The 13,887-nt window shown below is 41.6% G+C and overlaps 1 protein-coding gene across 3 annotated transcripts in view; it reads left to right on the top strand.

The window, feature by feature from the left end:
• The first annotated feature begins 1,812 nt into the window (after positions 1–1,812).
• Positions 1,813–13,887, top strand: part of CRY1 (cryptochrome circadian regulator 1) — a 93,509-nt gene continuing 81,434 nt past the window's right edge. For 2 of the 3 annotated variants that reach the window (XM_003989209.6, XM_045062270.1), the window contains exon 1: positions 1,813–2,829. In XM_003989209.6, the coding sequence (XP_003989258.1) occupies positions 2,672–2,829 (158 nt within the window). In that variant the 5' untranslated portion in view covers positions 1,813–2,671. The remainder of the gene's footprint in view (positions 2,830–13,887) is intronic. The other variant, XM_019835452.2, reaches the window with a different exon arrangement.

The following is a 13,887-nucleotide window of genomic DNA, read 5'->3' as shown; positions in this document are numbered from 1 at the left end:
GAAATTAAAGTGTTAGCAGGGTCATGCTCCCTCCGAAGGTGCTAGGGAAGGATCTATTCCAGGACACTCTCCTAGTTTTGTTTTTTTTTTTTTTTTAATTTTTTTTTTTTTCAACGTTTATTTATTTTTGGGACAGAGAGAGACAGAGCATGAACGGGGGAGGGGCAGAGAGAGAGGGAGACACAGAATTGGAAACAGGCTCCAGGCTCTGAGCCATCAGCCCAGAGCCCGACGCGGGGCTCGAACTCACGGACCGCGAGATCGTGACCTGGCTGAAGTCGGACGCTTAACCGACTGAGCCACCCAGGCGCCCCAACACTCTCCTAGTTTTGAATAGCTCTTGGCCTATGGCATCATGACTCCAATCTTCGAGTGGCATTCTCTCTGTGTGTGGGTGTCTCTGTGTCCAAATTTCCCCCTTTTTATAAGGACACTAGTCATATTGGATTAGGGCCCTCCCTAATGACATCATCTTAACGTGGTCATCTGCAAACACCTTATTTCCAAGTAAGTCACATTCACAGGTACGAGGGGTTACATGAACTTTAGAAGGACACAACTCAGCCTGTAACAACTGCCATATCTTCCTCCTTTGGACCTTGTCTGACACATTGGTGGCAGACAGCATTCATTCATTCGCTCATTCATTCAATAAACATTGGAAAGCATGTGTCAGGCTCTACACTGGGTACTGATGATGCAAAAAACAAACTGGACAGACACCCTGTCCTTGAGAAGCCACAGGTTAGAAGAAATTGGGGACACATTATTACGATAATAAATACTATTATTGAACATATACTTCCTACTAGCTATTAAAGTAGGCACTTTCCATTTAATCTTCACAATAGTATGATAAGTAATGTATCAGAGACACAACTGGGGAGATGGGTATTCATCCGAAATCTGCTCTGGATAACAGGAATATTTTTGCAAATTAGGTAGCAATTCATCTGAGTCTAAAGAGATGTGTAGAAATATATGAGGTAGCTCAAAGGTTGCTGTGGTGAACAGCAAATTCTAAAGAAGAGTATTTTATAAAGGAAAAAAATAGCACGTGTAAAGGTTAACAGACACATCGTAAACTCCACCACGGCTGAGATTTTTTCCTATTTCTTTTCTGTACCTCTAGCACTTTGAACAGTGCCTGGCTCATTCAGTAAACGTTTAATGAACATAAGGGCATCACATGTGGAAAGGAACGACATGGCCTGATGCTCACCGTCGCTAGAAAGGTAGACAAAGGCCCCTTCATGAAGATCTTGGTTACCCACACTAAAGGTAAGAAATCAGGGCTAACAGGTTGATGATGCATAGACAGTATTCAGGTATTCCGCCCTGCCCAGCGCTCCTATTCCCCAGAACACGTCCCAGGGTGCCGCACCACGCGGGCCAGAAGAAAGGGGGGGGTGGGTACGCCAGCTCCACACACTCCAAAGTAGGGTTCTTTGGCCAAAGCTGGATTGGAGCACAAGGTTGGGCTTGAAGTCTAAGAGCTTCCTACTCTCTTCCAACTCATCCTGCCCTCACTCCCCGCCAGCCTCTCCCGCCGACTCTTGGAGGACACTCAGCTGTTTTCAGGCCTTCCCGGGATCCTACGGGAGGTATCCCAGAGCGCGCTCCGGACCGCCGGCCGCGCCCTCCTTCCCTCTGGAACGCAGCGAGAGCGCACGCGCGCCATCCGAGGCGAGCGCGCGCTCGCGAACTCCCCGCATCCCCGTGCTCATCCGGGTCTCAAGTCGCTTCAGCCAATAGGGGACGCTCACGGCCTCCGGGGGCGGGGCTAAGCCTTCCCTCACATGGGGCCTGTGCTCACCGCGGGCGCTTGTAGGTGACCGGTCGGCGGAGAAAAGGGGAAGAGGCAGGGAGCCTCGCGACTGGGAGAGGGTCGACAGCTTCGAGATCAAGCAGCTGCCGCCCCCTAGCAGCGACTTAATCGCGAGCCGATTCCTCAGTCAGTGCCGCTGTAGTAAACACACTTCAGAAACGTGAGGTGCCGGGGGTCACGTGGGGAGCGCCCTCTCCAATGAGGAGCCGGGGGCGTGGCCGAGGCCGCTGACGCGGCGGTGGCGGCGGAGTCACCCGGGCAGCCTCGGAACCGGTCACCGGCCGGCAACGGTCCAGGGGCCTCGACCGCCACCTCCGAGCTCACTCCTCTTTCCCGGGCCGAGAGACAGCGTGGCCGACTGTGGCTGAATCCCCTCTCGTCCCTCTCGGTGGCTCGCCTTAGGCGGGCCGTTTTCTCCTCAGGGGCCGCCTCGGTGGGGCGAGGTTTCCGTGACGAACCTCCCGGGGCTGCCGGTGCCGGCCGGGGCTGTCGTGGAGGCTCGGGCTCGTGGAACGTGCCCACGCCCCGGGGTCCGAGGCCCTTGAAGCGATGCGCCTCGTCCCGGCGGTTGCGGCGGGCTCTGGCTCGTAAAGGGCGTCACGCCCGGACTCCTCTGACTGGGCAGCCTCCATTCATCTTCCAGCGGCGCCTCCAGCGCCCTTTCCTTCTCCGGTCCCCTCCTCGGACTCATTTTTTCCTTTCCCCCCTCTGCCGCCCTTTCCCCACTCCTTGGGTGTGGCGGTTCCCCTGGAAGCGGAGGTGTGGGTTATGAGCCGGCCCTTCCTTCCTTGAATTTGTCGCTGGGGGAACTGGGCAAGGACCGCCGCCCGCCGCGCCCCCGGGATGGGGGTGAACGCCGTGCACTGGTTCCGAAAGGGGCTCCGGCTTCACGACAACCCGGCCCTGAAGGAGTGCATTCAGGGCGCCGACACCATCCGCTGCGTCTACATCCTCGACCCCTGGTTCGCCGGCTCCTCCAATGTGGGCATCAACAGGTGGCGGTGAGTCGGAATCCCGTGAGAAATGGGTTTCGGTGTTTAATGAATCAGGGCTTGACTTGCAGGGGGCAGAATCTGAGAATTTAGACCTGGGGCGGCCGTACTTAGGCTGTTTTAGAATTAAGGGCGTCTTGAGTACTAAATAGAATTGACTGTTAAGTTCTCTGGCCGGAGAGTGCTGGCAGCCTGGAACACCCTGGCCGTCCTGTGTGAGTTGCATGCCTCTGCACTAATGGGAACTCTTCCCCTGATTTTACGGGGAATTCTTAGCGGTGGAGGGAAACAAACACCCAGTTCGCAGTGGCCCATGGATCGCTTTTCTTGGCCTCTTTGTGGCATTCGAAAGGATTGCGGCTTTGGGTGTTAACGTGTGTGTGCGTCTAGGTAACTCATAGTGTGAAGAAAATCGTTCAGTACAGGCACCTCCAAATCCACTTTTCTTCCACCTTGACGTTGCCGTAGGAAAAGCAAGGGAAACATTATCTGGTTTCCCTTTGCTCAGCTCTTCCTCTCAACTCCTCCTTGTGGTTGACTAGACAAAGCACAGTTTTTCTTTCTAGGCAAAGTATAAAGCCTTCTAGGGATCAGAGCACTGAAAGAAATCTTAGAGAAGCTTTATGATCTTTCCCTGAAATACCAGGTTAGATGATTGCTAGCCGCCCCCCCCCCCCCGCCCCCGTGGAAATGAAAGCATTTGTTTAACAGATAGGTTATTGACCACCTACGTTATAACAGGCACCGCTTTAAATACCAGGGATGTAGCAGTGAATGAAACAGACAAAAATTCTTATCCTTCAGAGCACACGTCCCAGAAATTCACAGGTATAGTATTCGGTGGTGATTAAAGCTGTGGAGAAATATAGAGCAGAGGAAGGGGATAAAGAATACAGTGGGATGGGATTATTGTTGTAGTTTTAAGTATGGTGATCAGGAAGAACTCAGAGAAGGTGGCAGTTGAGCAAAGTGATGAAACAGGTAATTGCAGATATCTAAGGGAAAAGCATTCCAGGCAAGGGGAAAGCAGTGAGGGAGAAGGCCCTGAGGTGGGAAAATGTGGTTAACCTTTGGAAGAAACAGCACAAGAAGCAATATAAATGGATCAGAATAGTGAATGGTGCTAGTAGCTGAGGTCAGAGATGTGATAGGGCCAGACTGAGTTGTCAATATTTGTGCTTTCGCTCAAAGCAAAGTGGGAATGATTGCAGGATTATGAGCAGAGAAGTGGCATAATTTAACCTAAAATTTTTTTTTTCTAATGTTTATTTAGTTTGTGAGAGAGAGGGAGACAAAATCTAAAGCAGGCTCTGAGCTGTCAGGACAGAGCCCGATGCAGGGCTCAAACTCACAAACCATGAGATCATGACCTGAGCCAAAGTTGGATGCCCAACTGACTGAGTCACCCAGGTGCCCCAGTTTAACTTAAGTTTGAAAAAATTTCTGTGGTCATAGTTCTGAGAACAGACTGAATTGGGGGGGAGAAGGTGGACAAGAGACAGGAGGCTGTTGCATTCATCCAGGTGAGAGATGATAATGACTTGGACCACAGTGATGTTGGATGAGGTAAGAAGTAGTCAAATGCTGAGTATATTTTGAACAGAGAATCTGCAGTATTTCTTGGCAGATGGATATGTGTTATGAGAGAAAGAGAAGGAATTAGGAATAATTTCAAAATTGTTGGTTTGAGGAACTAGAAGGATAAAGCTGTACTTGACCAAGAAAGTGAAGTCAGTTGCAGAAGCCATTGGAAGGGTGATTGGAGTTCTCTTTTGAACTCGATTTAGTTGGAGATGTGTGTTACACATCCAAATGGAGATGGCAGATTGGCAGTTGGAGATAATCTGGAGTTCAGGATGGATTTACAGGCAGGAGGTATAAATTGGAGAGTCATCAGTTGGTAGATAATATTTAAAGCCATTACTCATCCATCCATTCATTGAACAAATACTTGCCATGCACCTACTATATGTAGACATTGCTTTACATTCAGGGCTTTTGGCATTAACAAAAATAGCTAAAACATTCTTACCCTGTTGAAGTCACATTCTAGTGGAAACATGAGACTATATGAGAACATTATAGTGAGTGTAGGGGCGCCTGGGTGGCTCACTTGGTTAAGCGTCCGACTTTGGCTCAGGTCATGATCTCACTGTCTGTGAGTTCGAGCCTCATATCCGAACTGCCAGCTCAGAGGTTAGAGCCTACTTTGGATTCTGTGTCTCCCTCTCTCTCTGCCCCTCTCCCTGCTCACACTTTGTCTCTCTCTCTCTCTCTCTCTCTCTTAAAATTAAGTAAACATTAAAAAAAAATTAAAAAAAGAAACTGGGTGTAGATAGAAAACAGAGGAGGTCCAAGGACTGAGCCTTGGGTACTCTAATGTGTAGAAATTGTGGAGTTGTGGAAGAATTTACATAGGAGATTGAGAAGGAATATCTAGTAAGAAAAGCCCAGAAGAGTATGGTGTCTTAGATGCCAAGGTAAAGAAAGTATTTCAAAGAGTGTGTTTTACCTACGTCAGGTGTTGCTGATAGGTCAAGTAAGATGAGGACTGAAAACTAAAAATTGTATTTAGAATGTATAACCTTGACTAGGAGTGGTTTAAGTAATGTCAGAGGCAAAGCCTTTCCAAGAGAGGCTGAGAGGTGAGAATTTGGGAGATAACTCATACAGACAGCTCTTTTAGGGAGTTTTGCTGTAACGGGATCAAAAAATGACATGGTGCCTGGATTGGGATGTGAACTCAAGAGATTTTTTTGGTGTGCTGATGGGAATGATACAGCAACTATGTAAAAATGCTCATTAGCAGAATTGATTAGTAGATTCTGGGAAAAGATGATAAATGTAATATATTTTAATGTATTAATAATATGTTAATATGGTTCTAAGACCCTTTTCATAACATTGTTAAAGAGGATTAAAAAATTAGTTAACAAATGTAAAATGCTTAAAATGTGACTGGTAGTAGTAAGTGCTTGTTTGTTATTTGCTACTAAATTGAAAGCCCTAGGTGAATAATATCTAATTAAATGTTTGCTGTCAGTTTCTTCTAGATCATGTGATAAGTTTATAAAATCTAGACCGTAAGCTTCTGTAGGATAGGGATTATAGAGGCACCTGGGTGGCTCAGTTGGTTAAGTTTCTGATTTTGGCTCAAGTCATGATCTCTTGATCTCACATTTTGGTTCGAGGGTTTGAGCCCTGCATTGGGCTCTGTGCTTAAAGCTCAGAGCCATGAGTCTGCTTCTGATTCTCTCTCTCTCTCCCTCTCTCCCTCTCTCCCTCCCCCCCGTCCCTCCCTCTCTCCCCCTCTCCTGCTCACACTCTCTCTCAGAAATAAATGAATAAACATTCTTTAAAAATTGAAAAAAGAATAGGGGTTATATATTGCTTATCTTTGTACACCCAGCAACTCACATTGTCAGGGAGTGACATAAAACTTGTAAGCACAGTAGAATAGTCCCGTATTTTCCTTTTTAAAAGATTTTTTTTTAACTACTACATATTGCCCTTTCTAAAAAATGGGTAGAGGTGTAAATAATGAATAGAGAGACTTTTGTCTTCTGCTAAAGACTAAGTTATAAAAAGGCAAGGACAGAGTTTTATTTAGTCAGTTCTCATAGCACTGAATTCAGTGCTTTTCATATAGTTGTAGCTCAGTTATTGTTTGCTGAATGAAATGACATCTAGGAGTCACTAATTTTATACTTAAACAACTTTATGCATTTTCTTACTGACCATAGAATAATGTGCAATCTCCTTAGCTTGGCATTCGGGCTCTCTTGTGGGTTTCTACCTTCTTTCCTTTATGCCATTTCCTTCAGTCAACAGCATTTCTTAGATTTATGGATTTAATGAAGTTTATTTTACCTAAGTAAGTTAACAAAACTACCTTTTAATATTGCCATCATTTTGTTTAAAAAGGATACTTTAATATTTAAAAAGAAAGTTAGAAGGACATTGTTGCAAAATAAAGGACAGTCCTTTGACTTTAATAAATGAAGCTTTATGAAAATTCACTTTGCCTCATCAGTGAAAACATTATCTTGAATATGTCATATTTGGGATTGAATGATTTAAAATATTTCAATTCTGGCTCATTTGGTAGAGCATGTGACTTGATTTCAGGGTTGTGAGTTCAATCCCCACATTGGGCATGGAGACTACTTAAAAAAAAAAAAAAAGAAAATATTCCAATTCCTTCCTTATCTCTTATTAAAATTATACCACATAAACACTTATATATGAATATTCACAGGACTATTATTGTTCATAATTTATAATTTGTAATAGTCAAAGGTGGAAACAACCTAGATGGCCATCTGCTGACGAATGGTTAAACAAAATATGGTGTATCTATACAATGGAGTATAATTCAACCATAAAAAGAAATGAAGTACTGATACATGCTACAGCATGGATGAACCTTAAAAACATTATGCTAAGTGAAGAAGCCAGTCACAAAATTCCACATATTATTTGATTATGTTTATTTGAAATGCCTAAAATAGGCAAATATATAGAGACAAAGTAGATTGGTGGCTTCTTAGGGCTAGGTGGGTTGGGAGAGTTGGGAGGTGGTAGCTAAGGGGCACAGGGTTTCTTTTTGAGGTGATGAAAATGTTCTAGAAGTTGGTGGTTGTACAACTCTTTAAATGTACTAAGAAATCATTGAATTGTACACATAAAAGAATCTATTTACCCCTTTAAGGTCCAGTCCACATAACCACCTTTTCCTTAATATTGTTTATATCACCTTGTCTGGGATGCTTTATAGTCTTGTAACTCTTATGCCATTTTTTGATACTGCTTTCCATATCACCATAGTATTTATTTCTTTAATTTCTAAATATTATATAGTCCTCATATATTCACTTATTTTTCATTTAACAAATTGCAACTCTTCTTCCTGAAGAGAAGGTACCATTTCATTCAATCAAAAATTTATTTTTCATTCATATTTATGGCAGGCATTATTTTGGTACTGGGGATACAACAGTAAGAGAAAGTCCCTGCCCTTGAGGTGCTTCTAGTCTAGGAGGAGAAACAGGCAATAAAACAAATATAATATGTCAGGTTGTAAAAAGTGGAGAGAAATAAAGCAGAATGTGAGAACAGAGACCTAAAGAAAGAGAAGTATCAAGGCTCTGCAGATATCTGGGGCAAGAGCTGTATTCTCTGCAGTGTCTAGCATAGTTTCTCTTACACCGTAGGCATTTGATAAATAATTTTAAAATTTTCTTTAAGTCTAGGGTTTAGGAGTGAGACAGTTACTTCATTTAACTTTGATGCTAATGTGTATTTTAAACTCACCAGTCTCTTCAGCTATACCCCATTTTAAAAACTGCTCACATTTTTTACAGGTTTATTGAGGCATAGTTGACAAAAATGTATATATTTAAGGTGTACAACATGATGTTTATGTATCTATATCTATATAGATAGATACAGATGTTTTGATGTTGTGAATCTCATTTTTCATTATTCTCTTTCATCCTTTTCTTTCTTTCTTTCTTTCTTTCTTTCTTTGATGTTTATTTTTGAGAGAGAGACAGAGACAGAACATGAGCTGGGGAGGGGCTGAGAGAGAAGGAGACATAAAATCTGAAGCAGGCTCCAGGTTCCAAGCTGTCAGTCAGCACAGAACCTGACAAGGGGCTCTAAATCACAGGAACCCTGAGATCATGACCTGAGCCAAAGCTGGATGCTTAACCAACTGAGCCACCTAGCCCCTTTCATCCTTTCTTTATTTTTGGTTTGCTTCTAATCAGCACTTAAACATGCTATAAGAACTCAGTAAGAGCAGGAAAACCAACAGAGGAACAAAAATCTCCCTTTGAGTACATTCCTCTCCTGTAACTGTGTTTCTTAGTTCCTTTGTAGCCAAATTTCATGAACAAGATGTCTAATACTGGCTTACTTCATTTCTTTATCTTCTACTCATCCTTCAATCCACTCCAAACTAGTCTTGGTTCCACCTGCACCTACTCCATCAAAACACTTTTCATCCAAAGTATGCTTTTAAACTTTTCATTCCTTGACTTTTTTTTTTTTGAACTTTGACACTTTTTCTTTTTCTTTTTTCTTTTTTTAGTTTTATTTTTTATTTTTTAAAATTTACATCCAAATTAGCATATAGTGCAACAATGATTTCAGGAGTAGATTCCTTAGTGCCCCTTACCCATTTAGCCCATCGCCCTTCCCACAACCCCTCCAGTAACCCTCTGTTTTCCATATTTAAGAGTCTCTTCTGTTTTGTTCCCCTCCCTGTTTTTATATTATTTTTGTTTCCTTTCCCTTATGTTCATCTGTTTTGTCTCTTAAAGTCCTCATATGAGTGAAGTCATATGATTTTTGTCTTTCTCTGACTGACTAATTTCACTTAGCATAATACCCTCCAGGTCCATCCACATAGTTGCAAATGGCAAGATTTCATTCTTTTTGATTGCCGAGTAATATTCCATTGTATATATGTACCACATGTTCTTTATCCATTCATCCATCGATGGACATTTGGGCTCTTTCCATACTTTGGCTATTGTTGATAGTGCTGCTTATAAACATGGGGGTGCATGTGTCCCTTCAAAACAGCACCCCTGTATCCCATGGATAAATGCCTAGTAGTGCAATTTCTGGGTTGTAGGGTAGTTCTATTTTTAGTTTTTTGAGGAACCTCCATACTGTTTTCCAGAGTGGCTGCACCAGCTTGCATTCCCAGTTCCTTGACTTTTTACTGTTTCACACCTTTGACCACACTTTCCTCTTCTTCCCCTTGCTTTAATTAGAGGATCCTCTTCTTGTTTGTTTTTTCTGCCAGAGCTATTAGTCTTCTTCCTTGACTTCTCTTTTTCTGTTCAACCCTTAAATACCCCTGAGGTCTGTGATCTCCACCCTTTTTTCATTTTGCATAATTCGTAGGCAATCTCATCTCTCTTTGAAAAGTCAATTACCATTCATTTGCCCAGAATTCACAAATCAGCATCTTCAGCTCATATTTCTCTTCTGATCCCCAGATATGTATCCATTATATATAGATTCCCTGCCTATTTGATTGTGTTATATTATCTTAAACTTGTTCAAAACAAAGATCATCTTCTCCATTATCTCTGTCTCAAAAACAGACTTTTCCTGTGTTTCCTATCTTCATAAATAATAACACTATTTGCCCAGTTGCTCAATTGACAGGTGGGATTATTAATTATATATTAATTTATTCAGCAAATATTTGAATTTCTGTTGTGTGTCAATCACTTTGTTAATTTCTGTGGGTAAACGGAAGTCAATAGATAATTTCTCTGTCCTCAGAGAGTTTACAGTATGGAGAGGGATTTATCCAAAAATAAAATAATCACAGAAATACATTCTTCTATCTCCACTGTTACTTTAGCTCATACTATCATTTTTTTGGCCTAATTTGAGTAGTTTATGAATCATTGTCCCCCTTGCCCTTCTCTAATTCATTCTCTATACAGCAATCAGAGTGATCTTTTAAAATTGTAAATCTGTTTGTGTTCTTTACTCTTTAAAATCCTTTCATGACATTTCTTTACCTTTAGATTAAAGTTCAGAAAGCCATAACATAGTTTAAAATCCCTTTTGCTTCTTTTTCCAGCCTTAGAGGATTGCTTCACTGAGGCATTTGAGCTGAGCCTTGAGGTATGAGATGGATCTTAACAAACACAGAATGGAAGGAAGAGAATTCCATCCAGGCCGAGGGAAGAAAATTTCATAACTGAGTCATATGGTGCATGAAAAGACAGGGGATACTGTTTAGTACTCTTTTGGTTTAGTACTCTGGATAGTTTTGCCTGACTCAAATAGGCTTAAACAGAGAATTGATTGACAAATGTAATTGAACAATCCAAAGGAAAGTGGATTTAGACATGAGTTGGTTTTAGGACTCAGAAGATGTCCCCAGGACCAAATTTCCCTCTTTGTATCTCCAAACTTCACTTATTCTGGGTTGGCTTCTCAGGCTGTCCTCTGGTGGTAAAATATAGCAATAACAGTAGCAGCTATAGTAGTAAAAAACATATGCTCAGCCCCAGAAATCTTAGCAAAAGTCTGTGGCACTTCAGTGGCTCTGTTTGGACCAGTTTATGAACCAGTGATTGTGAGCCTCTGTCTGAGCTGCAGTTGTATGCCTCACAGGTGGACTCAGTTTTGGAGTTACTGAAGTAGAATGAGTAGAAAGTAAGTGGGTGCCCTAAAACAGTAGATGCCTATTATTTAAGAACTCAGATCAGAAGGTGGGACGAAGTCAGAAAAATTTGTTGAAGAAATACAACTTTGGCAGCTGAGTGTGGAGGCTTTATCAACAGTCCATTGAAAGATAATGTAGGCTTTAATTAGGGAAAAGTGTATGACCAAGGGGAAGATGCAAGAGAGTGATTATAGAGGTACAATGGACAGTTTAGGTGACTGTCTGAGAAAGGCAGTTTCAGAGAGTCAGTAGAATGAAAGATTCTCATCCTTTGTACTTCTTTGACAGTTAGACATTAAGTCAGAGAACACAGGAATAGACCATATTTAGGTTAGGAAAAGAATGAGTTTAGTTCAGGTCATCAATGAATTTGAGGTACTGCTAAAATATCAACATGGGAAATGGAGAAAATAGAAGTTGAGGTTTGGGGATTATAGATGTTAGAACTCTGGATATGGGAATAATTCCTATATAATTAATAGACAAAGCATGACTGATGATATTGAATAGAATAAGATGTATCAAAATCTTGGTGAATACTGTAAGATGAATAGAAACTGGTGAAGGGGACTGAAGAAAATCAGTCAGAGGTAGAAGAGAAACCAGGTGAGTACTGTATTATGGGAACCAAAGGTGGCAAGTATTTTTCTTCATTGTGCTGAAGAAGGCAGGTTAGGATGAGTTTTGACAGTTTTTAGGAAAAATTGTCAACAACTTAGAAATGGGTAGAAGAAATGACTGTGTGTCTTGAATGATGAGCAGTGGACCTTCCTAGACCTAGAGAACCCTCCAGAAATTATATTAGTCTGATTTAGGGATATGTACTTTTGTCCTTGATTGCCTAGACTGTTTTACAATTTTTTATAAAAAGGGTTAAAGGCACAGTGTAGATTAAAGTTATGGTGCTGTGAAAACTGAACAGCTACATGCAAAAGAATGAAATTGGACCACTTTCTTATACCATACACAGAAATAAACTCAAAATAGATTAAAGACCTAAATGTGAGCCCTGAAACCAAAAAATTCCTTGAAGAAAACACAGGCAGTAATTTCTTTGACATCAGTTGTAGAAACATTTTTCTGGATTATGTCTCTTTATGTCAGAGAAACAAAAGCAAAATTAAACTATTGTGACTATACCAAAATAAAAAGCTTTTGTACAGTGAAGGAAACCATAAACAAAACAAAAAGGCCACCTAGTGAATGGGAGAAGATATTTGTAAGTGGTATATCTGATAAGAGTTAGTATCCAAAATATATGAAGAACTTATACAACCCAACACCAAAAAGCCAAACAATTTGCTTTAAAAAATGGTCAGAGGACCTGAATAGACGTTTTTCCAAAGAGGACATACAGGTGGTCGACAGACACATAAAAAGATGCTCAACATCACTAATCATCAGGAAAATGCAAATCAAAACCACAATGTGATTATCACCTCACACCTGTCAGAATGGCTAAAATTAAAAACACAAGAAACAAGTGTTTGTGAGGATGTGGAGAAAAAGGAAGCCTTGCGGCCTATTGGTGGGAATGCAAATTGGTGCAACCACTGTGGAAAACAGTATAGAGATTCCTCAAAAAATTAAAAATAGAAATACTGTATGATCCAGTAATTCCACTACTGGATATTTACCCAGGGAAAATGAAAACACTAATTCAAAAAGGTGTATGAACTTCTATGTTTATTGCAGCATTTTTTTTTTTACAGTAGCCAAGATATGGAAGCAACCCATGTGTCCATTGATAGATAAAGGATAAAGAAGATGTGATAACGCATGCAAACACACACACACACACACACACACACACACTCATACTCACACTCACACTGGAATTTGACTCAGCCATAAAAAGGAGTGAAATCTTCCCATGTGCAACAACATGGTTGGACCTAGAGGGTATACTGCTAAGTGAAATGAGTCAGAGGAAGACACATACCATATGATTAGATTCATATGTGGAATTTAAGAAACAAAGGAACAAAGGAAAAGAGACCACCACTGCCAACAAAAAAAACCAGACTCAAATATAGAGAAGAAACTGGTGGTTGTCAGAGGGAGGTGGAATTGGGGGTGGGTGAAATAGGTAAGGGGAATGAAGAGTACACTTATTTTTTTTTTTAATTTTTTGTAAGTCTGTTTATTTTTATTTTTATTTTTTTTTTTTTTGAGAGAGAGAGCTCAGGTTGGGGAAGGGCAGAGAGAGAGGGAGACAGAATCCAAAGCAGGCTCCATGCTCCGTGGTGTCAGCACAGAGCCTGATGTGGGGCTTGAATCCATGAACCATGAGATCATGCCCTGAGCCAAAGTTGGATGCTCAACCGACTGAACCACCCAGGTGCCCCTATTTTATTTTATTTTATTTTATTTTATTTTATTTTATTTTATTTTATTTTATTTTAGAGAGAGAGAGCAAGCGAGTGTGTGTGTGAACTTGGGAGGGGCAGAGAGAAAGGGAAACAGAGAATTCAAAGCAGGCTCCTGGCTCTGAGCTGTCAGCACAGAGCCTCACGTGGGGCTCGAACCCAGGAACTGAGATCATGACCTGAACGGAAGTCAGACACTTAACCCGGGCACCCCAAGAGTACATTTATCTTGATGAGCACTGAGAAATGCATAGAATTGTTGAATCATTGTGCACTTGAAACTAATATAACACTGTATGTTTAATTACACTTGAAAAAAACACTTTTTTTAAAGTTAAGATATAGAAAACTGATAATAGAGGGGCGCGCCTGAGTGGCTCAGTTGGTTAAGCATCCACATTCGGCTCAGGTCATGATCTTGCAGCTTGTGAGTTTGAGCCCCGTGTTGGGTTCTGTGCTGACAGCTCGGAACCTGGAGCCTGCTTCGGATTATGT

Source organism: Felis catus, chromosome B4 (genome assembly GCF_018350175.1).
Source record: "Felis catus isolate Fca126 chromosome B4, F.catus_Fca126_mat1.0, whole genome shotgun sequence".
Lineage (NCBI taxonomy): Eukaryota > Metazoa > Chordata > Mammalia > Carnivora > Felidae > Felis > Felis catus.
Note: the sequence above shows the minus strand (reverse complement) of the source record. Positions and strands in the feature narration are given on the sequence as shown.